Source organism: Anomaloglossus baeobatrachus, chromosome 6 (genome assembly GCF_048569485.1).
Source record: "Anomaloglossus baeobatrachus isolate aAnoBae1 chromosome 6, aAnoBae1.hap1, whole genome shotgun sequence".
Classification (NCBI taxonomy): Eukaryota; Metazoa; Chordata; class Amphibia; order Anura; family Aromobatidae; genus Anomaloglossus; species Anomaloglossus baeobatrachus.
Window position 1 is genome coordinate 179,999,935 of NC_134358.1, and position 25,614 is coordinate 180,025,548.

General features: G+C 49.7%; 1 protein-coding gene across 2 annotated transcripts in view; it reads right to left on the reverse strand.

Moving 5' to 3' along the window:
- The window catches only part of PPP4R1 (protein phosphatase 4 regulatory subunit 1), a 114,414-nt gene that overhangs the window by 19,043 nt on the left and 69,757 nt on the right, over nucleotides 1-25,614 (reverse strand). For both annotated transcript variants that reach the window (XM_075314542.1, XM_075314541.1), the window contains exons 12-16: nucleotides 11,351-11,529; nucleotides 3,082-3,177; nucleotides 2,814-2,999; nucleotides 2,553-2,714; nucleotides 2,366-2,466 (exon numbers count right to left, since the gene is read on the reverse strand). In XM_075314542.1, the coding sequence (XP_075170657.1) occupies nucleotides 2,366-2,466; nucleotides 2,553-2,714; nucleotides 2,814-2,999; nucleotides 3,082-3,177; nucleotides 11,351-11,529 (724 nt within the window). The remainder of the gene's footprint in view (nucleotides 1-2,365; nucleotides 2,467-2,552; nucleotides 2,715-2,813; nucleotides 3,000-3,081; nucleotides 3,178-11,350; nucleotides 11,530-25,614) is intronic.

Consider the following 25,614-nt stretch of genomic DNA (forward strand, 5'->3'; position numbering starts at 1 on the left):
CATTGAAAGCTTGTGCCTTAGCACCATTGCTGTTTGCTGCCGCTGTCTAGCCATCTAGGCGGGTAGACAGCCAAGAATAGCCCTTACAGTGCAATGTAAAGCATACAAGCATAAAGGACACATGACACTGCAGCACATGCAAGACAAGCAGCATATAGAGTCTGTGCTTTAGCACCCCTGATCTTTTGCTGCTGTTTCTAGGTCTGCATCCTGAATAGCGACCGTACAAAAGTACAACAGGACACTTCGGCATTAGTGGGTCAGCACTTTAGTTGCCGCTTACCGCCCGCACAAAAGCGGGTGTGTGGCGCCGGAATCCTGTGCTGGTAGCTCAGTGTCTCCGTTTTCCCGCTCTGCGTGCCGGAATGGCTGCCGGCGTCCAGAGGAGAGGGGCGGGCCGAGGGCGTGCCCGAGACAAGAGCGGGAACCCGGCGCCCACTGTGTCTAGTAAAGGGGGCTGGAGAATGCAAATAAGGCTCCAGCCCCCGGCGCTGCTATAGAACAGCGTCTCTCCCTGTCCCTGAGTGACAGGGTGGGGGCGGGAACGAAGCGGCGCTAGGCCGCAAAAGCCGGGGACTAAAGTTAGAAGCGCCGCCGCCGTAAAAGCGCGGTCGGCGCGTCCCCGGCGCACTACAAGTCGCAGCTGCGCCACCGCTCCAGGGGCGGTCGGCGCGGCGGTCCCCACACGTAAAGTCCCCCAGTAATCTGCAGGGACTATAAGCCCAGCGCACAGCGCTACAGTCCCCGGCGCACTAGCACACCCAGCAAGCCTGGAGTGTGCGTGGCCTGCCATACGGGGACACAGAGTACCTGAAAGTTGCAGGGCCTTGTCCCTGAACGGCACTCCCGCTCCACATCCAGCAGGTTCTATGGGTCTGTGGATGGAGCCCGGCCTCAGGGCTTGGTGGCCGGAAAGATCCCACTTCCTCAGAGCCCCTCAGGGGGATGGGGAAGGAAAACAGCATGTGGGCTCCAGCCTCCGTACCAGCAATAGGTACCTCAACCTTACAAACCGCAAGTGGGGTGAGAAGGGAGCATGCTGGGGGCCCTAGTATGGGCCCTCTTTTCTTCCATCCGATATAGTCAGCAGCTACTGCTGACTAAACAGTGGAGCTTATGCATGGATGTCTGACCTCCTTCGCACAAAGCAGAAAACTGGTGAGCCAGTGATCCCACTGGGGGTGTATAGCCAGAAGGGGAGGGGCCTTACACTTTTTAGTGTAATTGCTTTGTGTGGCCTCCGGAGGCAGTGCTATACACCCAATCGTCTGGGTCTCCCAATGGAGCGCCGAAGAAATATGGAAAAGCATATGGCATGCACAATCAAATATTATAAAGGTCATACATGTAGGATGTACAGATCATGTAGTGGTACTCACTTTATGCAATATTGGAATAATAATAAGTTTCAGAATGGGATGCGTTTTAAAAAAAAATGTGTCCCTGTGTAATAGATGTGTCCAACTATACAGGAACATGGCTGAACATACCACAGCAACTAGGCAGGCAAAGAATATACAGACAGGATATACAGACAGGATATGGTATCACGGCTGATTCTCTCTCAGAAAAACATTTCCCTGCTTATTTAAAAACTTGTTTTACCTCACAGAAAGAATCAGCTGTGGTCCTATGCTGTCCTCCCATGTATACTCCCTTTTGCTTCCTTCTCTGTCCAGGAGCTGTGGTATGTTCTGCCATGGTCTTTGCATGATCGGACACAGCCATTACACAGGGGCACATATATAAGATTTTCTCAGCACAGCAACATTTAAACACATCCAATTGTGGAACTTTTATTTGGGGACTTTTTTTTAACCTCTTCACGACACACGATGTACTGGGTATGTCATTGAACATGTGAAGTTAATCTCCGCAGGCTGCCGCGGCGATCCGCACACATCTCGGCTGATTTCTTGACCTCATTAACCCCTTACAGTTCGCTGCAAAAATCTGACAGAGACATGTATCAGCGCATCACCATTAGCATAACTTCTGATGGGGGTAAGTTATGTGATGTGATCACGTGACCTCCGGTGGTTGCCATAGTAGCACAGGCTCATGTGATGACTCCTGTAGCTATCATGGGTCACTTTCACTCACTGTCGGCAGAGGGCAGTGTGTGAGAGTAAAGCCACTTTTCTCCAGATCTCAGCTGTGTAGCTGTGATCTGCAGAAATGGAAGAGCGATCAGACTGCTGATTGTTAGAGTCCCCTAGGGGACCTAGTAAAATAAAACAAAAAAGTTTAAAAAAAAAAAAAAGTTTTAAAAAACATTAAAAAAACCCCACAAATCTAAAAGTTCAGTTGAACCTTAAGTGAATACATGTAATATTATAAAAGTATAGTTGCAAGAGACACGTACTCTGCCAACTCTGCCCTGAAGCGCCAGTTTCGACAATTATCTGTCACCAAGAATTCCTGCAGTTGATAAAGATATTCTCGTCTCTTGTCAGACTGAAGAAGCTGGGAAAAGGGATATAGAATTAATAAAGAAAAACAAAGTATCTCTATTAAAAGCAAATTGAGATTTTTAGAGTGTGAGAACTCACTTTTAGAAAGTCATAGAGGTGTTTTAGGACGCCTATCCTGACTTCATCTAGGTCCTTTAGAAACCCATTGAAGATTGGAAGCAAGTCTGCAGCAGTAAGGGAATCGCCGAGTATTAATGCTAGTTCATGAATGGAAAACGCCAACGTTCTCCGCACCTTCCACTGATAAGGGGAAAAAACAAAAAAACAACAAACACCACAAAATCAAGGAGATGTCATTGGTGAAAAAAAGATCTGATAGGAACCAAAATGGCTACGTACCTGCATGTCTGCTGCTAGTGTTTCATAAGTGTCCCGGAGGCAGTGCCAGTTTTGTCTACCCAGCGTGAGGGCCACTCCTGGAATGCTATAGGCACAATGCTTGGCAATCTCTGTGTCAACAGTCTGGGCACGGGAAGGGTCAGTCATTGATAAATACTGATCCAATAAGGCCTGAGGTACAACATCCTTAAAACACAAAAGAGCCAGGATGAATATTTACCCTCTGGATATTAGCCATGCACATGATGGAAAGCCTCGGTCCACACACCTGCACTTTGGACTTCTTTTCCTCTTCAGGGCTATAGCTGCTACTAGTGCTCAAGTCGGAATCATTGTGGATGTAGCGCAGAGTGGACTGCATGCACTGTACACGGTCAGCAAATCCGTTTTGAAGAAAGGAATAGGATAAGATTAATTTGCCTTCACACTCTAATTTGGAAAGCATACCCCTCACAAAAAGATCATGGGGCTTCTACCACCTATAATGTAAGATATCTAGAACAGGGTTTGCCAAGGACCTGCATCTGGTTATAGATTATTACAAAACTACAACCAATATAAACCACAAATAAAAGGTTTTGCTTATTAAAAAGGGAAATCGGTCACCAAGTTCTTGCTACCTTAAAGGGAACCTGTCAGCAGAAATCTTGCACTAAACCTAGAAGTTTCCCCTTCTGCAGCTCCTGGGCTGCATTCTAGCAAGGTTCCTATAGTTATTTTGCCCCTTTTTAGATCAAAATAAATAGTTTATAAAGTGATACCTTTCAGTTTGAAAATCTTGTTAATGGTACAGGGGGGCGGGCTGTCTGGTGTCCGTTACTGTCCCTCCTGCTGCTTTAGGCCGTCCCCCAACGCTTATTAACATACTTCAGGACGCCGCCCAGTGTGTTCGATGTCTCGCGCATGCGCCGTGCCTCTGTAGCGGGACTGTGCACAGTGGGACGGCTGCTGACGTTGCGCAGGCACGAGATTATGGGCGGCGCTGTGATTTTCATCAGCAAGCTCCCGCCCATAATCACGGGCCTGCGCTTTCCCCTCTGCCTCCACAGTTCTGCGCATGCCCTGGCCAGATGATCGGTGGTGTCCTGCTCCGCTCCTCCCATCTATTTCCTGCTCCAGGGCTAGATGGGAAGGAGGTGACGTTGGGTCATCTGGCCAGGGCATGCGCAGAACCGTGGAGGCAGAGGGGAAAGCGCGGTCACGTGATTATGGGCGGGAGCTTGCTGATCAAAATCACAGCGCCGCCCATAATCTCGTGCCTGCGCAACATCACCAGCGGTCTCCTTGTGCACAGTCCCGCTACAGTGGCACGGCGCATACGCGAGACATCGGACGCACTGGGCGGCATCCTGAGGTATGTAAATGAGCGTTGGGGGACGGCCTAAAGCGGGAGGAGGGACAGTAACGGACAGACAGCCTGCCCCCCTGTACCATTAACAAGATTTTTAAACTGAAAGGTACCACTTTATAAACTATTTATTTTGATCTAAAAGGGGGCAGAATAACTATAGGAACCTTGCTAGAATGCAGCCCAGGAGCTGCAGAAGGGGAAACGTTTAGGTTTAGGGCAAAATTTCTGCTGAGTGGTTCCCTTTAAAGCAGCATAATGTAGGGGCATACACCCTGATTCCAGCAATGTGTCACTTACTGAGCTGTTTGCTGTCATTTTGATGAGATCTCTGTTTTCTCTGCTGCAGATCTAGCAGTTGTAGAGCTCATGAATATGCTGGACTAGCTGGCAGCAGGCCAAGTAGTCCTGTAATTATAAAATCACAGATTAATCAGCAGTAAATTATCAAAACTACACTAAGCAGCCCAGTAAGTGACATCACTGGAACCAGTATCTCTGCCCCTAGGTTATGCTGCTCTCAGATTGGGTGGCAAAAACCTGGTGACAGATTCCCTTTAACGCCCGAAAGGAAACTTGTCACCTGATTCTGACTCCCCATGCATGCAGCAGGAATAAGGCCTGGCTGAAATGAAGTAGTCAGGTATGTTTTTTTCTTCTGAAACACGCCAGCAGTTTAGAGAACTAGGGACCCTATCTGGAGACTAACCTAGTCCAGTTCTACCCCCATCCAGCTTGTCCCAGTGCAATTTTAGGTGATTGACATACTAAATATGTGTACGTACCCTAAGAAAAACAATTATAAATTAAGGGATAGTGAGCATGTGCGACCACTGCTCTATTAAACATCAATATTAACTATAGAAAGTTAAAGGGAGGTTACACAAATCCAAACGCATATGTACCACAGCAAACTTTACAACCCTTTCAGTATTGAAAGTTACTGGCTCAATGAAATCAGTCAGTTTAATAAAGGGGACATTGCAGATCCATAAGACAAGTGACTTCTGAACACTTCCAACACCGACCGATCAGCAACTACTAAATGTAAATCAAATCGCTGTAGAGAATGCAAGGGTCAGGAGAAAAGCCCCATGGCACTGTACCCTAAAAGAAGGGAATTTTGTTACTTACCGTAAATTCCTTTTCTTCTAGCTCTTATTGGGAGACCCAGACGATTGGGTGTATAGCTACTGCCTCCGGAGGCCACACAAAGCATTACACTAAAAAGTGTAAGGCCCCTCCCCTTCTGGCTATACACCCCCAGTGGGATCACTGGCTCACCAGTTTTAGTGCAAAAGCAAGAAGGAGGAAAGCCAATAACTTGGTTAAACAAATTCACTCCGAGTAAAATCGGAGAACTGAAAAACCGTTCAACATGAACAACATGTGTACCCGAAAAAAACCCAAAAATCCCGAAGGACAACAGGGCGGGTGCTGGGTCTCCCAATAAGAGCTAGAAGAAAAGGAATTTACGGTAAGTAACAAAATTCCCTTCTTCTTCGGCGCTCTATTGGGAGACCCAGACGATTGGGACGTCCAAAAGCTGTCCCTGGGTGGGTAAAGAAATACCTCATGTTAGAGCTGCAAGACAGCCCTCCCCTATATGGAGGCAACTGCCGCCTGCAGGACTCTTCCACCTAGGCTGGCGTCCGCCGAAGCATAGGTATGCACCTGATAATGTTTGGTGAAAGTGTGCAGACTCGACCAGGTAGCTGCCTGGCACACCTGTTGAGCCGTAGCCTGGTGTCGTAATGCCCAGGATGCACCCACGGCTCTGGTAGAATGGGCCTTCAGCCCTGATGGAACCGGAAGCCCAGCAGAACGGTAGGCTTCAAGAATTGGTTCTTTGATCCATCGAGCCAGGGTGGCCTTAGAAGCCTGCGACCCTTTGCGCTTACCAGCGACAAGGACAAAGAGTGCATCCGAACGGCGCAAGGGCGCCGTGCGGGAAATGTAGATTCTGAGTGCTCTCACCAGATCTAACAAATGTAAATCCTTCTCATACCGATGAACTGCATGAGGATAAAACGAAGGCAAAGAGATATCCTGATTAAGATGAAAAGAGGATACCACCTTCGGGAGAAACTCCTGAATGGGGCGCAGCACTACCTTGTCCTGGTGGAAGACCAGGAAAGGAGCCTTGGATGACAGCGCTGCTAGCTCAGACACTCTCCGAAGAGATGTGATCGCTACCAGAAAAGCCACTTTCTGTGATAGTCTAGAAAGTGAAACCTCCCTCAGAGGCTCGAAGGGCGGCTTCTGGAGGGCAACTAGTACCCTGTTCAGATCCCATGGATCTAACGGCCGCTTGTACGGGGGTACAATATGACAAACCCCCTGCAGGAACGTGCGCACCTTAGGAAGTCGTGCTAGACGCTTTTGAAAAAAAGACGGATAGCGCCGAGACTTGCCCTTTAAGGGAGCCGAGCGACAAACCTTTTTCTAACCCAGATTGCAGGAAAGAAAAAAAGGTAGGCAATGCAAAAGGCCAGGGAGACACTCCCTGAGCAGAGCACCAGGATAAGAATATCCTCCACGTTCTGTGGTAGATCTTAGCGGACGTGGGCTTCCTAGCCTGTCTCATGGTGGCAACGACCCCTTGGGATAATCCTGAAGACCCTAGGATCCAGGACTCAATGGCCACACAGTCAGGTTCAGGGCCGCAGAATTCCGATGGAAAAACGGCCCTTGGGACAGCAAGTCTGGTCGGTCTGGTAGTGCCGACGGTTGGCCGACCGTGAGATGCCACAGATCCGGATACCACGCCCTCCTTGGCCAGTCTGGGGCGACGAGTATGACGCGGCTGCAGTCGGATCTGATCTTGCGTAGCACTCTGGGCAAGAGTGCCAGAGGTGGAAACACATAAGGGAGCCGGAACTGCGACCGATCTTGCACTAAGGCGTCTGCCGCCAGAGTTCTGTGATCGCGAGACCGTGCTATGAAGGTTGGGACCTTGTTGTTGTGCCTGGACGCCATTAGGTCGACGTCCGGCCTTCCCCAGCGGCTACAGATTTCCTGAAACACGTCCGGGCGAAGGGACCATTCCCCTGCGTCCATGCCCTGGCGGCTGAGGAAGTCTGCTTCCCAGTTTTCTACGCCGGGGATGTGAACTGCGGATACGGTGGAGGCCGTGGCTTCCACCCACGTCAGAATCCGCCGGACTTCCTGGAAGGCTTGCCGACTGCGTGTCCCTCCTTGGTGATTGATGTATGCCACCGCTGTGGAGTTGTCCGACTGAATTCGGATCTGCTTTCCTTCCAGCCACTGCTGGAAGGCTAGTAGGGCAAGATACACTGCTCTGATTTCCAGAACATGGATCTGAAGGGTGGACTCCTGCTGAGTCCACGTACCCTGAGCCCTGTGGTGGAGAAAAAACTGCTCCCCACCCTGACAGACTCGCGCCTGTCGTGACTACCGCCCAAGACGGTGGTAGGAAGGATCTTCCCTGTGATAATGAGGTGGGAAGAAGCCACCATTGCAGAGAGTCCTTCTGTGAAAAGGAGACTTTCCTGTTCAGGGATGTTGACTTCCCGTCCCATTGGCGGAGAATGTCCCAATAAGAGGACGCAGATGAAACTGCGCAAACGGAACCGCCTCCATTGCCGCCATCATCTTCCCGAGGAAGTGCATGAGGCGTCTTAAGGAGTGCGACTGACCTTGACGGAGAGTCTGCACCCCAGTCTGTAGTGACCGCTGCTTGTCCAGCGGAAGCTTCACTATCGCTGAGAGAGTATGAAACTCCATACCAAGAGACGTTAGTGATTGGGTCGGTGACAGGTTTGACTTTGAGAAGTCGATGATCCACCCGAACGTCTGGAGAGTCTCCAGCGCAACATTCAGGCTGAATTGGCATGCCTCTTGAGAGGGTGCCTTGACAAGTAGATCGTCCAAGTAAGGGATCACAGAGTGTCCCTGTGAGTGCAAGACTGCTACCACTGCCGCCATGACCTTGGTGAACACCCGTGGGGTTGTCGCCAGACCGAATGGCAGAGCTACGAACTGAAGATGGTCGTCTCCCATCACGAAACGTAGAAAACATTGGTGCTCTGTAGCAATCGGCACGTGGAGATAAGCATCTTTGATGTCTATTGATGCTAGGAAATATCCTTGAGACATTGAGGCAATGACGGAGCGGAGGGTTTCATCCGGAACCGCCTGGCCTCCACGTGCTTGTTGAGCAGTTTCAGGTCCAGAACGGAACGGAAAGAGCCATCCTTTTTTGGCACCACAACCAGATTGGAGGAAAACCGTGTCTTGTTCCTGAAGCGGAACAGGGATTACCACTCCTTCTGCCTGCAGAAGAGCATCGGCTCGGTGGGGAGGTTCTGAAGAATCGAGTCGGAGGACGAGAACAGAACTCTGTCCTGTGCACGTGGGCACAATGTCCCTCACCCACCGGTCTGTGACCTGTGGCAGCTAAATGTCGCCAAAGGCGAGCGAGTCTGCCATCAACCGCGGATGCGGAGAGATGAGAGAGCTGAGAGTCATGAGGAGACCGCCTTGGAGCGGTTCCTCCGGCTGCCTTCCTTGGGCGTGATTGAGCCCCCGGAAACTGAGCCCCTCTGAGGATTTTCAGCTCTTTTGGACGAGGACAATTGGGACCTGCCCGAGCTTGGGAAGGACCGAAACCTCGACTGTCCTTCCAGGACAGCATTAATAGGGTAAGTCGCAATGCAGACATTGCGAGGATACGGACGCCCCTGCGGCACAAATGTACATATGCTCAAGACCAGCTGTGCAAGGACAGCTGAAAAGCTTAGGGTGCCCATACGGCTGTAAATGCCGGAGCAACCGACACGCCGATAGCCTCATAGACAGATTTCAACCACAGTCTATCTGTCTGGCATCTTTAAGTGAAGTCCCATCTCCACTGCAACTATAGCTCTAGCCGCAAGCCTGGAGATTGGAGAATCCACCTTTGGACCCTGGGTCCCGCGCTTGACCACGTCAGGGGGAAAAGGATAACGTGTATCCTTAATACGTTTGGAGAAAACGCTTATCTGGTAAGCGTGGTGTTCCTGGACTGCTTCTCTGAAGTCAGCGTGGCCAGAAAAAAACTCAAAATACGTTTGAGCTACTGAAATGGGACTTCTCCTGCTGTGAAGCTGACTCCTCCGCTGGGGGAGCTGAGGGAGAAAGATCCAACATTCCATTGATGGACGCTATAGGATCATTCCTTATGGCGTCACCATCCGGTGTATCCGGATTGAGAGCGTTGTCAGGATCAAAGTCCTGATGAGCTACGTCTGCCTCATCATACAGAGAGCCTCCTGGGACCCCCCCCGGGGAACCGATTTTATTCCCAATGAGGGTGGCCAGGGAGCAATGATTTGCCCATGGCCTGTCCGGACTGCAAGTCTCTATCCCAATGCAACTCCATCCCTGTCCTTGGACAGGGTTGACAGGTGGTTCCTTTGGCCACGTCTAGTAGAGACCCCGGCTGACCAAGTGCTCCAGGGGAGCATTGCACACAATGGGGTTCAGTGCCGTGGAACAGTGTCACATGCAGTAAAAACAGCATCGAAAGCCTGTGTTGCTTATATGCTGCTGCCGACTAGCCATCTAAGACATAGAGCCAAGAATGGCGACCGTACAATGCAATGTATAGCATACAAGCATAATGTACAATGAACACTGCAGCACATGCAATACAAGCAGCATAGAAAGCCTGTGCCTTGGCACCCCTGCTTTTCTGCTGCTGTAGACTAGCCATCTAGGGGAATATAGGCCAGAATATCGACCATACAGTGCAATGTATAGCATACAAGCATAAGTACAAATGAACACTGCAACCCCTGCAATACAAGCAGCATAGAAAAAACCTGTGCCTCAGCACCCCTGCTTTTCTGCTGCTGTAGTCTAGTCATTCTAGGCGAAAATAGCCCAGACTAGCGACCGTACAGTGCAGTGTATAGCATACAAGCATAAATACACATGAACACTTCAGTACATGCAATACAAGCAGCATAGAAAGCCTGTGCCTTAGCACCCCCGCTTTCCTGCTGCTGATGTGTCGCCATCTAAGAGGGCATATAGCCAAAAATAGCGACCTATGCAGTATAAGCATAAAAATACAAATGGACAACTGCGGTATTTAGTGGGGTCAGCACTTCAGGTGCCGCTTACCGCCCGCCTATAAGCGGGTGTGTGGTCGCCCTAGTCCTGTGCCTGGTTGCCCAGAGTCCGATCTCTCAGCTCGGACTGCAGGAATGGCTGCCGGCGTCCTTCTCCAGCTCGTGTGAGTAGGGGCGGGCCGTGGGCGTGCCCCCAAGTCAGAGCGGGAAACCGGCGTCCCACAGTGTCCAGTGAGAGGGCTGGAGCATGTAAATAAGGCTCCAGCCCTCGGCGCTGCTGATTGTACAGCGTCTCTCCCCTACCCTGATTGACAGGGTGGGGGCGGGAACGAAGCGGAGCTAGGCCGCAAAAGCCGGGGACTGGATTTATAAGCGCCGCCGCCGTAAAAGCGCGGTCGGCGCTAAGTCCCCGGCGCACTACAAGTCCCAGCCGCGCCGCCGCTCTCGGAGCGTCCGGCGCGGTAGTTCCCCATACATAAAGTCACTCAGCTAGGCTGCAGTGACTGTAACCCTTTACTGTCCCCGGCGCACTAGCACACCCAGCAAGTCTGGAGTGTGCTGTGCCTGTGTGTACGGGGACACAGAGTACCTGAATGGTGCAGGGCCATGTCCCTGAACGGTACCCAGCTCCGTATCCAGCAGGTTCAATGGGTCTGTGGATGGAGCCCGGCCTCAGGGCTTTGGGGCCGGTAAGATCCCACTTCCTCAGAGCCCCTCAGGGGGATGTGGAAGGAAAACAGCATGTGGGCTCCAGCCGCCGTACCAGCAATAGGTACCTCAACCTTACAAACCACAAGCGGGGTGAGAAGGGAGCATGCTGGGGGCCCTATATGGGCCCTCTTTTCTTCCATCCGATATAGTCAGCAGCTACTGCTGACTAAACAGTGAAGCTATGCGTGGATGTCTGACCTCCTTCGCACAAAGCAGAAAACTGGTGAGCCAGTGATCCCACTGGGGGTGTATAGCCAGAAGGGGAGGGGCCTTACACTTTTTAGTGTAATGCTTTGTGTGGCCTCCGGAGGCAGTAGCTATACACCCAATCGTCTGGGTCTCCCAATAGAGCGCCGAAGAAATAATGTAGAGTGACTTCTACTAAAAAGCAATATCCTCACCTCCACAGAATCACTGATCAGAGGGATCGAGTCATCCTGTGAGATTCTGCAGTTTATCCTCATAGACTCAATTGTGTCGTTGCGGTAGAAGATCTCCTGATTCAAGTGAGAGGATACTTTATCTTCCTGAGTTTCTAAACTGGATGCTTTAAGGGCAGCAGTGAGGACATCCACTTGTGCTAGAAGGAAAACGGAGAGCTGTAATCAGTGTAACGGATTGTACAATATAATGCATTGGAACTCTCCAGCAATCATGGCAAATACTAGAATCTGCCAAACAGGAACATCAGAAGAGGTATCTTATCAGAGGCCGGTGGGTGGTGGCTGCATTCTCCTGCATTCATGCAACATGCTAAAATTTAAAAAAGGAGTCTCTCTCAAATTCCCTTTAAACCCCTTCAGCCCCCTGACGATTTTCTGTTGTTTTTTTTTGCTCCCATTCTTCCGAGAGCTGTAAATTTTATTTTTCCGGCAATCTTGCCATATGAGGGCTTGTTTTTTTTTGTGGGATGAGTTGTGCTTACATGAAACCATACGTTTTTCCATATAGTGTACTGGAAAACTGTAAAAAAATTCCAAATGCAGAAAAATGGGAAAAAAAAAGTGTGATTGCACAATTGTTCATGAGATATTTTATTCAGTGTTCACTATATGATAAAACTGATGTGTTTGCGTGATGCCTCAGGTCGGTACGAGTTCGTAGAAATTAAAAACATATAGGTTTACGTTTATCTAAGGGGTTAAAAAAAAAGAAATCAGAAGTTTAACCAAAAAAAAAGTGGCGCACTTTTTGCGCAATTTTCCCCAACCCGTAGTGTTCCCATTTTTTTGGGATCTATGGCTCAGTGACAGCTTATTTTTTGCGTCTTGAGCTGGTGGAGGAGCAGTCATGTCACGTTCCATGTAAGCAGAGCAGCAGCCCGCACTAGTTCCAGGTGGGTCCCGGTGAGTATCAGTTTACTTTTTACTGCTCCAAAACACCGGTGAATTTTAAATTTTGCTCAGCAGACCCTGTAAGTACACTTTGCACTAAAAGAACTCTTCATTTTCATATAATCCAATTAGAGAAGTCCGAGTTATTTTAAGCGTGTTACTCATGTTTTGGCTACAGTATACGCGCTTGCGGACTTGTTCTATGGTACACAGACAACATATTCATGTGAAAGAGCAATGTGTAATGCTACATTTCCCTGTAGTGGTGTTGTGGGAAAATATAACTAAATATAATCTTCTGCATCCCCCCAGATTACAGCTGAATGCTGGATGTCCCAGCAGGGAAGGGAGAACACAGTTTATTAACCCCCTCAACCCCAGCCTGTTTTTACCTTCCTGAAGAGGCCAAATTTTCCAATTCTGACCAGTGTCACTTTATAAGGCAATATCTCTGGAACACTATTTCTCAAGCGATTCTGAGACTGTTTATTCGTGATACATTGTACTTCATGTTAGGCTGAGGCCACACGGTGTTATGTGCGAGTCCTCGCATGACACGCTGCTCACGCTTGCAGCACAGTGGGAGCAGAGTGTCATGTGAGGGTCATGCGACTGTGGGCCGATTGTGCGATCAGACCACAGCTGCAGGGGGGATTTATTCCCTCTTTCCCCCGTTGCTGGCTATTGCCATTTTCTCCCTGCACTCGCGAGTACACCGGTGTAACGCGAGTGCAGTGTGATTGTTCTCTCGCCTCATAGACTTGAATGGGTGCGAGTGAAACAGGATCGCATTACAATCGCAGCATGCTGCGACTGTTTTCTTGGTCTGATTAGGGCTGAGGAAATAATCGCTTATGGGAGCTGCCCCATAGAGTAATATTGGTCCGAGTGGAATGTGATTTTTTACAGTTTTGCTCGCCGTGTGTCGTAGGCCTTAGTGGTAGATTTTTGGTGATATGATTTGTGTTTATTTATGAAAATGTCAAAAATTTGACACTGTCAAAATTGAGCAATTTTCAAACTTTGAATTTGTATGCCTTTGCCGAGAAAGTGATCTCAAACTAAAAAAAAAAAGTGAATAATTTACCACGTCTACTATTTCAGAAACTATCCTTTTTTTGTTAGGAACTTAAGGGTTAAACGTTTACCAGCAATATCTTATTTTTCCAACAAAGTTTACAAAACCAATTTTTTTTTTCCTCATCACATTTGAAGTCACTTGTAAGGGGCCTGTGTGAAAGAAAATACCCAAAAGTGACACCATTCTAAAAACTGCACCTCTTTAAAGTATTAAAACTACTGTACATACAAGAAGTTTATTAACCCTTTAGGTGCTTCATAGGAACTAAAGCAATGTGGAAGGAAAAAATGGAAACCTTTTCCCACACAAATATTGCTTTAGCTATATATTTTTCATTTTTACAAGGGTAACAGGAGAAAATGCACCATACAATTTGTGGTACAATTTCTCCCGAGTACGCCGATACCCCATATGTGTGGTGAAAACTATTTTTTCGGCGCACGCCACGGCTTGGAAGGGAAGGAATGCTATTTGAATCTTGGAGCACAAGATTGTCAAATAGATAGCGGACACCATGTCATGAGTGCAGAGGCCCCTGATGTGCCTACAACAGCGGAAACCCTCCTAAAACTGATCCAATTTTGGTAGCTAGACCCCTCAAGGAATTTACCTAGAGTTCTGGTGAGTACCTTGAACCCACAGGTGCTTCACAGAATTTTATAACTGAGCCATAAAAAAAAAAAAAAAAAGTAAAAATTTTACCATATAAATGTGACTTTAACCCCTTCAGCCCCCGGGCACTTTCCGTTTTTGCGTTTTTGTTTTTTGCTCCCCTTCTTCTGAGAGGCGTAATATTTTTATTTTTCCATCAATCTTGCCATATGAGGGCTTGTTTTTTGCGGGACGAGTTGTACTTTTAAATGAAACCATAAGTTTTACCATATAGTGTACTGGAAAACGGCAAAAAAATTCCAAGTGCGGAAAAATTGCAAAAAAAGTGTGATCGTACAATAGTTTTTGGGATATTTTATTCACTGTGTTCACTATATGGTAAAACTGAGGTATCTATGTGATGCCTCAGGTCGGTGCGAGTTTGTAGACACCAAACATGTATAGGTTTACTTGTATCTAAGGGGTTAAAAAAAATTCACAAGTTTGTCCAATAAAAGTGGCGCACGTTTTGCGCCATTTTCCGAAACACGTAGCGTTCTTATTTTTAAGGCTCTATGGCTCAGTGATGGCTTATTTTTTGCGTCTCGAGCTGACGTTTATAATGGTACCATTTTTGCGCAGATGCTACGTTTTGATCGCCTGTTATTGCATTTTGCGTAAAACTTGCGGCGACCAAAAAACGTAATTTTGGCGTTTGGAATTTTTTTGCGACTACGCCGTTTACCAATCAGATTAATTGATTTTATATTTTGATAAATCGGGCATTTCTGAACGCGGCGATACCAAATATGTGTATATTTATTTATTTTTTAACCCTTTAATTTTCAATGGGGGGAAAGGGGGGTGATTTGAACTTTTAGGTTTTTTGTTTTTTTTTTTATTTTTTAAAACTTTTTTTTTACTTTTTTTTTTATTTTACTAGTCCCCCTAGGGGGCTATAGCGATCAGCAATCCGATTGCTGATCGCTATCTGCTGATCACAGCTATACCGCTGTAATCAGCAGATTCAGTCACTTTGGTTTTCCCTCTGCTCTCGGCCGAGGGAAAATGAAAGTGAAACATCGTAGCAGCAGGCGTCATCACATGACCCTGTGCTACGATGGCAACCACCGATAGTCACGTGATAACACACGTGACTTCCGGTGGGGGCGGCGGTGAGTAACAAACATGGCCGCGCGCATTTAAATCTTGCTGCCAGACTTTGGCAGCAAGATTTAAGGGGTTAATGGCCGCGGGTGGAAGCGATTCCACCCGCGGCTAGCAGGCACACATGTCAGCTGTTGAAAACAGCTGATATGTGTGCCGATCCACGCCGCCTGCCCGCGGCAGGGGGCGGGGCTTAACGGGACACGATCCTGGACGGATAGATCCGTCCAGGGTCGTGAAGGGGTTAATCCTAAATTTTTTCATTTTCACAAGGGTAACAGGAGAAAATGAACCATACAATTTGTTGTGAAATTTCTCCCGAGGACATGTATACCTCATATGTGGTGGTAAACTACTGTTTGGGTGCATGGCAGGGATCAGAAGGGAAGGAGCGCTGTTCTGAGTGGTGTAGAGTGTGGATGCCATGTCACATTTGAAGATCCTCCGACATGCCAAAACAGCAGAAACCCTTACAAGTGAACCCATTATGGAAACTACACTTCTCAAGGATTCCATCTAGTGGCCTAGTGAGTATTTTTTAACACTTAGATGGTTCACAGAATTGCATAACATTGAGCTGGGAAAATAAAAACTAAAATTTTTTTAAGACTAAAATGTTGCTTTGGCCCCAAAGTTTTAATTTTCAAAAAGGGTAATAGGTGAAAATGAACCATACAATTTGTTGTACAATTTCTCCTGAGTACACCAATACCCCATATGTAGTTGAAAACTAACTTTTGAGATGCAAAGCTCAGAAGGGAAGGAAGGAGCGCCATATTGGAAGTTCAGATTTAGTTGAAATGATTATCAAATAACAAAAAACGACGGTTACACTTTAAGTGAGGTTTAGAGTGGACCTTGATGAAGAATTTTCAGTAAAAGCAGACACCAACAGGACTCAGACGGCGCAGTAATCAGGTAGGGTACCTTCACTAAGGGATATAAGTATAGAAGGAGAAGAAGCACTAGGATGCCTTCTGCTTGAAGAGGTGTAGCAGAAACAGAGGCAAAAATGAATCCAATGTTAGGGAGTGACTGAAGTACCTCCTGCAATTCTTGGAGTACCTCGATCTTTGTCCAAGACTATGGTGTTGGGGTTGCTGAAAACCCATGGGGAAAAGATCCTTAAAGAAAACTGACTTGATTACATGGCTGTGTCTTTTTTTTTTTTTTTTGTTGCTGGCGACTTAGGTCAACATTGTTTTCCCAAGCACTGACTGTGAGAAAGGCAAGAGTACGGCTCAGTCCACACTGACCAGAGGAGAGTGAACTATGGAGGAGGCTCTACGATGTAAAAATTAGGGTTATGGATCTGGGCTAAAGGAATATCCCCTTTAGAGAACCATGAGACTCAAAACGTGCATGTATGAATGGAGAAAGAGTGCCTGGAACAACCAGACAATTTCGTAGAGACTAGTTTCTCCTAAGCAAAGGTCATGATCTGAACTGAGGCAAAACTCATGTTCCTGTTTAAAGTACAATATACAGTATGTTTTATCTAAGGCAGTCAAGATAACTTGGGCAATCTGAACACTCGGTAGCCTGGGAATCCACCACTTTAACAAAGTCAAACAAAGATGTAAATTGTGTTTGTTTCTTCCCCTGGTGGACCAACATTCAGTAGGAGAGCGGCAGTGGATAGATGAGAGATTAGATAAATCAAGGCTAAGGGGTGCGTCACACATAGCGAGATCGCTACCGAAATCGCTGCTACGTCACGGTTTTGGTGACGCAACAGTGACCTCATTAGCGATCTCGCTGTGTGGAACACTGAGCAGCGATCTGGCCCCTGCTGTGAGATCGCTGCTCGTTACACACAGCCCTGGTTCGTTTTTTTTGGTCGTCGCTCTCCCGCTGTGACGCACAGATCGCTGTGTGACAGCGAGAGAGCGACGAAATGAAGCGAGCAGGGAGCAGGAGCCGGTGTCTGGCAGCTGCCGTAAGCTGTAACCAGGGTAAACATCGGGTAACCAAGGTGGTTACCCGATATTTACCTTCGTTACCAGCCTCCGCCGCTCTCACGCTGCCAGTGCCAGCTCCTGCTCTCTGCACATGTAGCTGCAGCACACATCATGTAATTAACCCGATGTGTACTGTAGCTAGGAGAGCAGGGAGCCAGTGCTCAGTGTGCGCGGCTCCCTGCTCTCTGCACATGTAGCGACGTTATGATCGCTGCTGCGTCGCTGCGTTTGACAGCTAAGCAGCGATCATAACAGCGACTTACTAGGTCGCTGTTACGTCACAGAAAATGGTGACGTAACAGCGACGTCGTTGTTGCTGTCGCTATGTGTGAACCCAGCCTAAGGCTCTGTGCGCACTAGAAAAGTGATTTTTCTCAAGAAAATTTCTTGAGAAACTTATGGGAGTTGAAGATTTCCGCACCTGCGGAAAAATCCGCGGGAAAAACGCATGCGGATTTCCCGCAGGTTGGTCCCTGCGGTTTTGCAATAAATAATATAGATAATGGATAGACAGATAATGGATAGAGTGAAAGATGGATAGATGAATAGATAGATAGGCCTGTTTCACACGTCAGTGATTCTGGTACGTTTGTGCTTTTTTTTAAACGTACCAGAATCACTGACATACGCAGACACATTATAATGAATGGGTCTGCTCACACATCAGTGATTTTTCACTGCACGTGTCTCCGTGCGGCGTACCCGCGTGTGCGTGATTGACGCATGGAGACATGTCCATTTTTTTCTGGCATCACTGATGTCCCACGGACCACGCAGTGGTGTGGTCCGTGAAACACGTGCCAGAAAAAAAAAAGGGAATTTTGTTTACTTACCGTAAATTCCTTTTCTTCTAGCTCCTATTGGGAGACCCAGACAATTGGTGTATAGCTTCTGCCTCCGGAGGCCACACAAAGTATTACACTTTAAAAAGTGTAACCCCTCCCCTCTGCCTATACACCCTCCCGTGGACCACGGGCTCCTCAGTTTTGGTGCAAAAGCAGGAAGGAGAAAACTTATAAATTGGTCTAGGGTAAATTCAATCCGAAGTATGTTCGGAGAACTGAAGACCATGAACCAAAAGAACAATTCAACATGAACAACATGTGTACACAAAAGAACAACTAGCCCGAAGGGCACAGGGGCGGGTGCTGGGTCTCCCAATAGGAGCTAGAAGAAAAGGAATTTACGGTAAGTAAACAAAATTCCCTTCTTTGTCGCTCCATTGGGAGACCCAGACAATTGGGACGTCCAAGAGCAGTCCCTGGGTGGGTAAAAGAATACCTCGATAAAAAGAGCCGAAAACGGCCCCCTCTTACAGGTGGGCAACCGCCGCCTGAAGGACTCGCCTACCTAGACTGGCGTCTGCCGAAGCATAGGTATGCACTTGATAGTGCTTCGTGAAAGTGTGCAGACTAGACCACGTAGCTGCCTGACACACCTGCTGAGCCGTAGCCCGGTGCCGCAATGCCCAGGACGCACCCACGGCTCTGGTAGAATGGGCTTTCAGCCATGAAGGGAGCGGAAGCCCGGAAGAACGGTAGGCCTTGAGAATCGGTTCCTTGATCCACCGAGCCAAGGTTGACTTGGAGGCCTGAGAGCCCTTACGCTGGCCAGCGACAAGGACAAAGAGCGCATCTGAACGGCGCAGGGGAGCCGTGTGAGACACGTAGAACCGGAGTGCTCTCACTAGATCCAAAGAGTGCAAATCCTTTTCACACTGGTGAATTGGATTAGGGCAAAAGGAAGGCAAGGAGATATCCTGATTGAGATGAAAAGGGGATACCACCTTAGGGAGAAATTCCGGGACAGGACACAGAACCACCTTATCCTGGTGAAAAACCAGGAAGGGGGCTTTGCATGACAGCGCTGCGAGCTCAGACACTCTCCGAAATGATGTGACTGCCACTAGGAAGGCCACCTTTTGCGAAAGACGAGAGAGACATCCCTCAGCGGCTCGAAAGGTGGTTTTTGAAGAGCCGACAGAACCCTGTTAAGATCCCAGGGTTCCAGCGGACATTTGTAAGGTGGGACCATGTGGCAAACCCCCTGCAGGAACGTGCGGACCTGCGGAAGCCTGGCTAGACGCTTTTGAAAAAACACGGAGAGCGCCGATACTTGGCCCTTGAGAGAGCCGAGGGACAAACCCTTGTCCATTCCAGATTGAAGGAATGAAAGAAAAGTGGGTAAGGCAAACGGCCATGGAGGAAAACCGTTATCCGCGCACCATGATAGGAAGATTTGCCAAGACCTGTAATAGATCTTGGCGGACGTTGGCTTCCTGGCTTGTCTCATGGTGGCAATAACATCCTGAGATAACCCTGAAGACGCTATGAGCCAGGACTCAATGGCCACACAGTCAGGTTGAGGGCCACAGAATTCAGATGGAAAAACGGGCCTTGATGTAGGCGACGGCAGTGGCGTTGTCCGACTGGATACGGATCTGCCTGCCCTCCAGCCACCGATGGAAAGCCAATAGGGCTAGATATACTGCCCTTATCTCCAGGATATTGATCTGAAGGGACGATTCTATCGGAGTCCAGGTTCCTTGAGCCCTGTGGTGGAGAAAAACCGCTCCCCAACCTGACAGGCTCGCGTCCGTGGTGACCACAGCCCAGGTTGGGGGTAGGAAGGATTTTCCCCGCGACAGAGATGTGTCGAGGGAAGCCGCACTCTTGTCCCATTTGCGGAGAATGTCCCATTGGAGTGGCCGTAGTGCGAACGGCAGTGCCTCTATAGCTGCCACCATCTTCCCCAGGAAGTGCATGAGGCGCCTTAAGGGGTGTGACTGACTCCGAAGAAGTGATTGCACCCCTGCCTGCAGAGAAAGCTGTTTGTCGCTCGGTAGCTTGACTAACGCTTGCTGGGTATGAAACTCCATCCCGAGGTAAGTCAGTGATTGGGTCGGCGTCAACTTGGATTTCGGGAAGTTGATGATCCACCCGAACTGCTGGAGAGTCGCCAGAGCGACGGTAAGGCTTTGTTGACACGCCACCCGAGAAGGGGCCCTGACTAGGAGATCGTCCAAGTAGGGGATCACCGAGTGGCCCTGAGAGTGCAGGACCGCCACGACGGATGCCATGACTTTGGTGAAAACCCATGGGGCTGTCGCCAGGCCGAAAGGCAATGCCACGAACTGAAGGTGTTCGTCCCCGATGGCGAAACGCAGGAAACGATGTTCGGGTGCGATCGGTACATGGAGATAAGCATCCTTGATATCGATCGATGCTAGGAAGTCTCCTTGTGACATCGAGGCGATGACCGAGCGGAGAGATTCCATCCGAAACCGTCTGGTTCTCACATGTCTGTTGAGTAGCTTGAGGTCCAGAACGGGATGGGATGACCCGTCCTTTTTTGGCACCACGAACAAGTTGGAGTAAAATCCGCGACCACGTTCCTGAAGGGGAACGGGGATCACAACTCCTATCTTTAGAGCGTCCACTGCCTGAAAAAGTGCGTCGGCCTGAGCGGGGGGCGGAGAGGTCCTGAAGAAACGAACCGCAGGACGAGAGCTGAACTCTATCCTGTAACCATGAGACAGAATGTCTCTCACCCATCGGTCTTGAACATGTGGCCACCAGGCGTCGCCAAAGCGGGAGAGCCTGCCACAGACCAAGGATGCGGCTAGGGGAGGCCGAGAGTCATGAGGAGGCAGTCTTGGAGGCAGTGCCTCCTGCGGCCTTTTGGGGGCGTGACTTGGACCACCACGCATAGGAGTTCCTCTGGCCTTTCTCCGGCCTGTTGGACGAAGAGGATTGGGGCTTGGCGGAGGGATGAAAGGACCGAAACCTCAATTGGATTTTTCTTTGCTGAGGTCTCTTAGGTTTGGACTGGGGTAAGGAGAAGTCCTTTCCCTTGGATTCCTTAATAATCTCATCCAATCGTTCGCCAAACAAACGGTCGCCAGAAAAAGGCAAACCAGTTAAGAACCTCTTGGAAGCCGAGTCTGCTTTCCATTCGCGCAGCCACATGGCCCTGCGGACTGCCACGGAGTTAGCAGATGCTACAGACGTACGGCTAGTGGAGTCCAGGACGGCGTTCATGGCGTAGGACGAAAAGGCTGATGCCTGAGAGGTCAAAGACGAAACATGCGGAGCAGAATTCCGTGTGACAGCATTAATCTCAGTCAGACAAGCCGTGATTGCTTGGAGAGCCCACACGGCTGCAAAGGCTGGGGCACAAGACGCGCCCGTGGCCTCATAGATGGACTTCACCAAGAGCTCTGTCTGTCAGTGGCATCCTTCAGGGATGAGCCATCTGCAACAGACACAACGGACCTAGCAGCCAATCTGGAGACTGGAGGATCCACCTTGGGAGAGTGAGCCCAACCCTTAACGACTTCAGATGGAAAGGGGTAACGCGTGTCAGTGTGACGTTTAGCAAAGCGCTTGTCCGGGACCGCTCTGGGCTTCTGGACAGCATCCCTGAAATTAGAGTGATCAAAAAACGTATTGCGCGTACGTTTGGGGGAACCGAAACTGGTGTTTCTCCTGCTTAGACGCCGACTCCTCTACAGGAGGAGGCGGAGGTGAGAGATCCAACACCTGGTTGATGGCCGAGATAAGATCATTTACTAAGGCGTCCCCCTCAGGTGTATCAAGGTTAAGGGCGAAGTCAGGGTCAGAGCCCTGAGCTCCCACGTCCGCCTCGTCTTCCTAAGAGTCCTCAAGCTGGGATCCCGAGCAGCGTGAGGAAGTCGGGGAAGAGTCCCAGCGAGACCGCTGAGCCGGTCTGGGACTGCGGTCCGGGCAGGAGTCCTCCGCCTGAGACCTAGGGGCAAACCTGGGAGCGCGCTGCGGCGCGGACCGAGAGGGGCCTGGAGGAGACAAGCTAACAGGGGCCGGGGCCTGTGGAAGGTCCGGTCTGGACTGCAATGCCTCAAGGAGTTTAGAAGACCATTTGTCCATAGACAGTGCAATGGATTGGGAAAGTGACAGAGAGTTTCTCAGCAAAAGAGGCCAACACCGGTGACTCTGTCCCTGCAGCCTGCTCAGGGGGAGCAGGGGGGTCTACATGAGCCGAGGGGCCCACCAGTGCCCGAGGCTCCGGCTGAGCAAGCGAGGCAGGAGTCGAGCATTGCTCACAGTGAGGGTAGGTGGAACCCGCAGGTAACATAGCCCCACAAGAGGTACAGGCCGCGAAAAAAAACCCTGTGCCTTAGTAGCTTTGCTCCTTGTGGAAGACATGCTGTTGTCTCCTAGGAGAGTGACCACTGAGGGTATATGGGAAAAGGGTATACAGCCTGAGCGAACAGATATATATATATATATATATATATATATATATATATATATATATATATATATATATATATATATATATATATATATATATATATATATATATATATATATATATGTATGTATGTATCTATTCCGGCACCCTAGGGGGACCAGCACCGGGTGACCGGTGTGGCTTACCGACCGCTAACGAGCGAAGTGTGTCCTCCAGATTCCCTGTCGTGGATCCCCCGGAGCTGCAGAGCTGCTTCACTGAGAAGCATCCACCGGCAGAATGCCAGAAAATGGCCGCCGGAGCTCTCAGGGGAGGAGTGGGTGGGGCCGAGGTCGGCGCCAGCGAAGAGCGGGAATCTGGGGTCCCCACAGTGGTCAGTGAGGGGGGAGGAAGACATGCAGGATGCTCCAGCCCTCACATCCGACGTCATGTCGGTAATCCCGCCCTTACCCCTGACAGGCAGGCCCGGGGGCGGGATTTTCGCGACTAGGCCGCGGTGAAGCCGGGGACTAAATTTGAGGCTGTGCCCGACAAGCAGGCACGGTCGGTGCGGAAGTCCACCGGCCTCCTCAATTTCACAACTACCGCGGCTTCCGGGAAGAAGGTGCGCTCCCTGCACAGTCCCCTATGGGGACACAGAGTACCTTTAAGTTGCAGGGCCCGGTCCCCGAGGTTGAAGAGGCTCCGGTCCGGCAGGTTCCACCAGGGGCTGCGGATGGAGCACAGTCCCAGCAAATGGATGACCGCTCTGGATCCCACTTCTCCCAGAGCCGCATAAGGGATGGTGAAGGAGACGGCATGTGGCTCCAGCCTCCGTACCCGCAATGGGTACCTCAACCTTAACAACACCGCCGACATAGTGGGGTGAGAAGGGAACATGCCGGGGGCCCCGTGGGGGCCCTCTTTTCTTCCAACCGACATAACTAAGTATGAGAATGCATGAGTGGATGTGTGCCTTCCACACAAAGCATAAAACTGAGGAGCCCGTGGTCCACGGGAGGGTGTATAGGCAGAGGGGAGGGGTTACACTTTTTAAAGTGTAATACTTTGTGTGGCCTCCGGAGGTAGAAGCTATACACCAATTGTCTGGGTCTCCCAATAGAGCGACAAAGAAAATTGCTTTTAAAATAAAAAATATTTTTACTCACCCGGCTTCAGCGGCGCTCTCTGCAGCCCGTGCAGCTTGCTGCTTCTGAGCCGACTCATTACTGTCGCGCATATTCATGATGCACGACACAGCCGACCCGGAAGCAGCTGCTGCGGGGGTCAGCGCCGGCCGGATCCTGCACCACGGGAGCGATCAGCACCATGGAGAGCGGGAGCGCGCACAGGTGAGTTGATATCTAAGTGCAATCACGGGCCACGGAGAACGGAGCCCGGATTGCACTTAGACAACCCACGTGTGCCGTAATTCACGGCACACGGAGGGACATGTGCGTGTTTTACACGCCAGTGAAAAACGTCAGTGTTTTTCACTGACGTGTGAAACGGGCCATAGATAGATAGATAGATGAGAAAGACCTATATAATGTCCCACTTCCCTGCATTTTCTAAGCTGGCACCCTTTAGTGACTTTCATGTGGCACTAAAGGGTGCTTGGCCTTGTATTTAGCCATAAAATAAATAAATAAATAATTAAAAAAAAAAACGACGTGAGGTCCCCCCATCTTTTGTAGCCAGCTAGGGTAAAGCAGACGGCTGCAGCCTGCAGGCCACAGATGGCAGCTTCACCTTAGCTGGTAATCCAAAATAGAGGGCACCCCACGCTGTTCTTTTACATTAAATAATTTAAAACAAAAAACGTGGGGTCCCCCCCCCCAAATTGGATCACCAGCCAAGGTAAAGCGGACAGCTGTGGTCTGGTAATCTCAGACTAGGGAGGTCCACTGTTATTGGACACTCCCCAGCCTAAAAATAGCAGGCCGCAGCCGCCCCAGAAGTGGCGCATCCATTAGACGTGCCAATCCTGGTGCTTCGCCCCAGCTCATCCCGTTGCCCTGGTGCGTTGGCAAACGAGGTAATATATGGGGTTAATGCCAGATGTGTAATGTCACCTGGCATCAAGCCCTGGGGTTGGTGAGGTCAGGCGTCTATCAGATACCCGACATCACCAACCCAGTCAGTAAGAAATAAAAAATAGACAAAAAAAAAAAAAGTTTTATTTGAAAAAAAACACTCCCCAAAACATTCCCTCGCTGTCCCAGTCAATGAAGAACAGAATGTTCCCCATTGGCTGGGAGAGCAATGCAGTGACCTGAGCTAACATCAATAGGTCAGCCCAGGTCACTGCAGGGGATGCCGAGCGCTGCCATCAGGAGCATAGATGAGATCATTACCTTCTGTGATCATCTCCTGTACTACTGACGTCAGCGCTGTCACTGACTTCTATGCCCGCCGCGTTGTCAGAAGTATCGCGAGAGCCCGTGACGTCACCGCTAGTGATAGTCTCGGGCCGCTCGCGAGACGGGCATAGACAGCAGTGACAGCGGTGACGTCAGGAGGCAGGAGATCGTTACAGCAGGTAATGATCTCACCTCCTGACAGCAGCGATCGTCATCCCCGCGGCTCCCAGCACTGCAGGGTGTCGGTGTCTGCCTGCGCTGCCGCGTGACAGGCTGCTGACACTGCGGGCAGACACTGACACCCTGCAGTGCAGTGTCAGTGTCTGCCTGCGCTGCAGCGTGACAAGCTGCTGACACTGCGGGCAGACACTGACACCCTGCAGTGCAGGCAGCCTCGCGGCTGCTGGAGCGGGACACAGACTGCACGGGCACCTGGAGGTCGCACGGAAGCGCTTCTGTGCGGCGTCCAGGCAGTGTGACGTCTGTGCTTACTCTGCTCCGCTTCCTCTTCCTGGCATAATGACATCGCTTCCTGCAAAACCGCAGGCAGCGATGAGCATTACCGCAGGTAAATCGCGGCTATACCGGGGGTATACCGCACATCATTTGCTACCTGCGGTATACCCCCGGAATTTCGCGATTACATTACAGTGAATGGAGTGAAATTCCGGGGGTATACCGCAGCTACCTGCGGAAAAAAGAGAATTTTGTTACTTACCGTAAATTATTTTTCTTATAGTTCCGACATGGGAGACCCAGACCATGGGTGTATAGCTTCTGCCTCCGGAGGACACACAAAGTACTACACTCAAACGTGTAGCTCCTCCCTCCTAGCATATACACCCCCTGGTAGCCAGTCCTAGCCAGTTTAATGCAAAAGCTGAAGGAGGACATCCACCCACAAGTAGAGACAGAGCAAAAACCGGAACCTCTGTCTACAACAACAGCCGGTGAAAA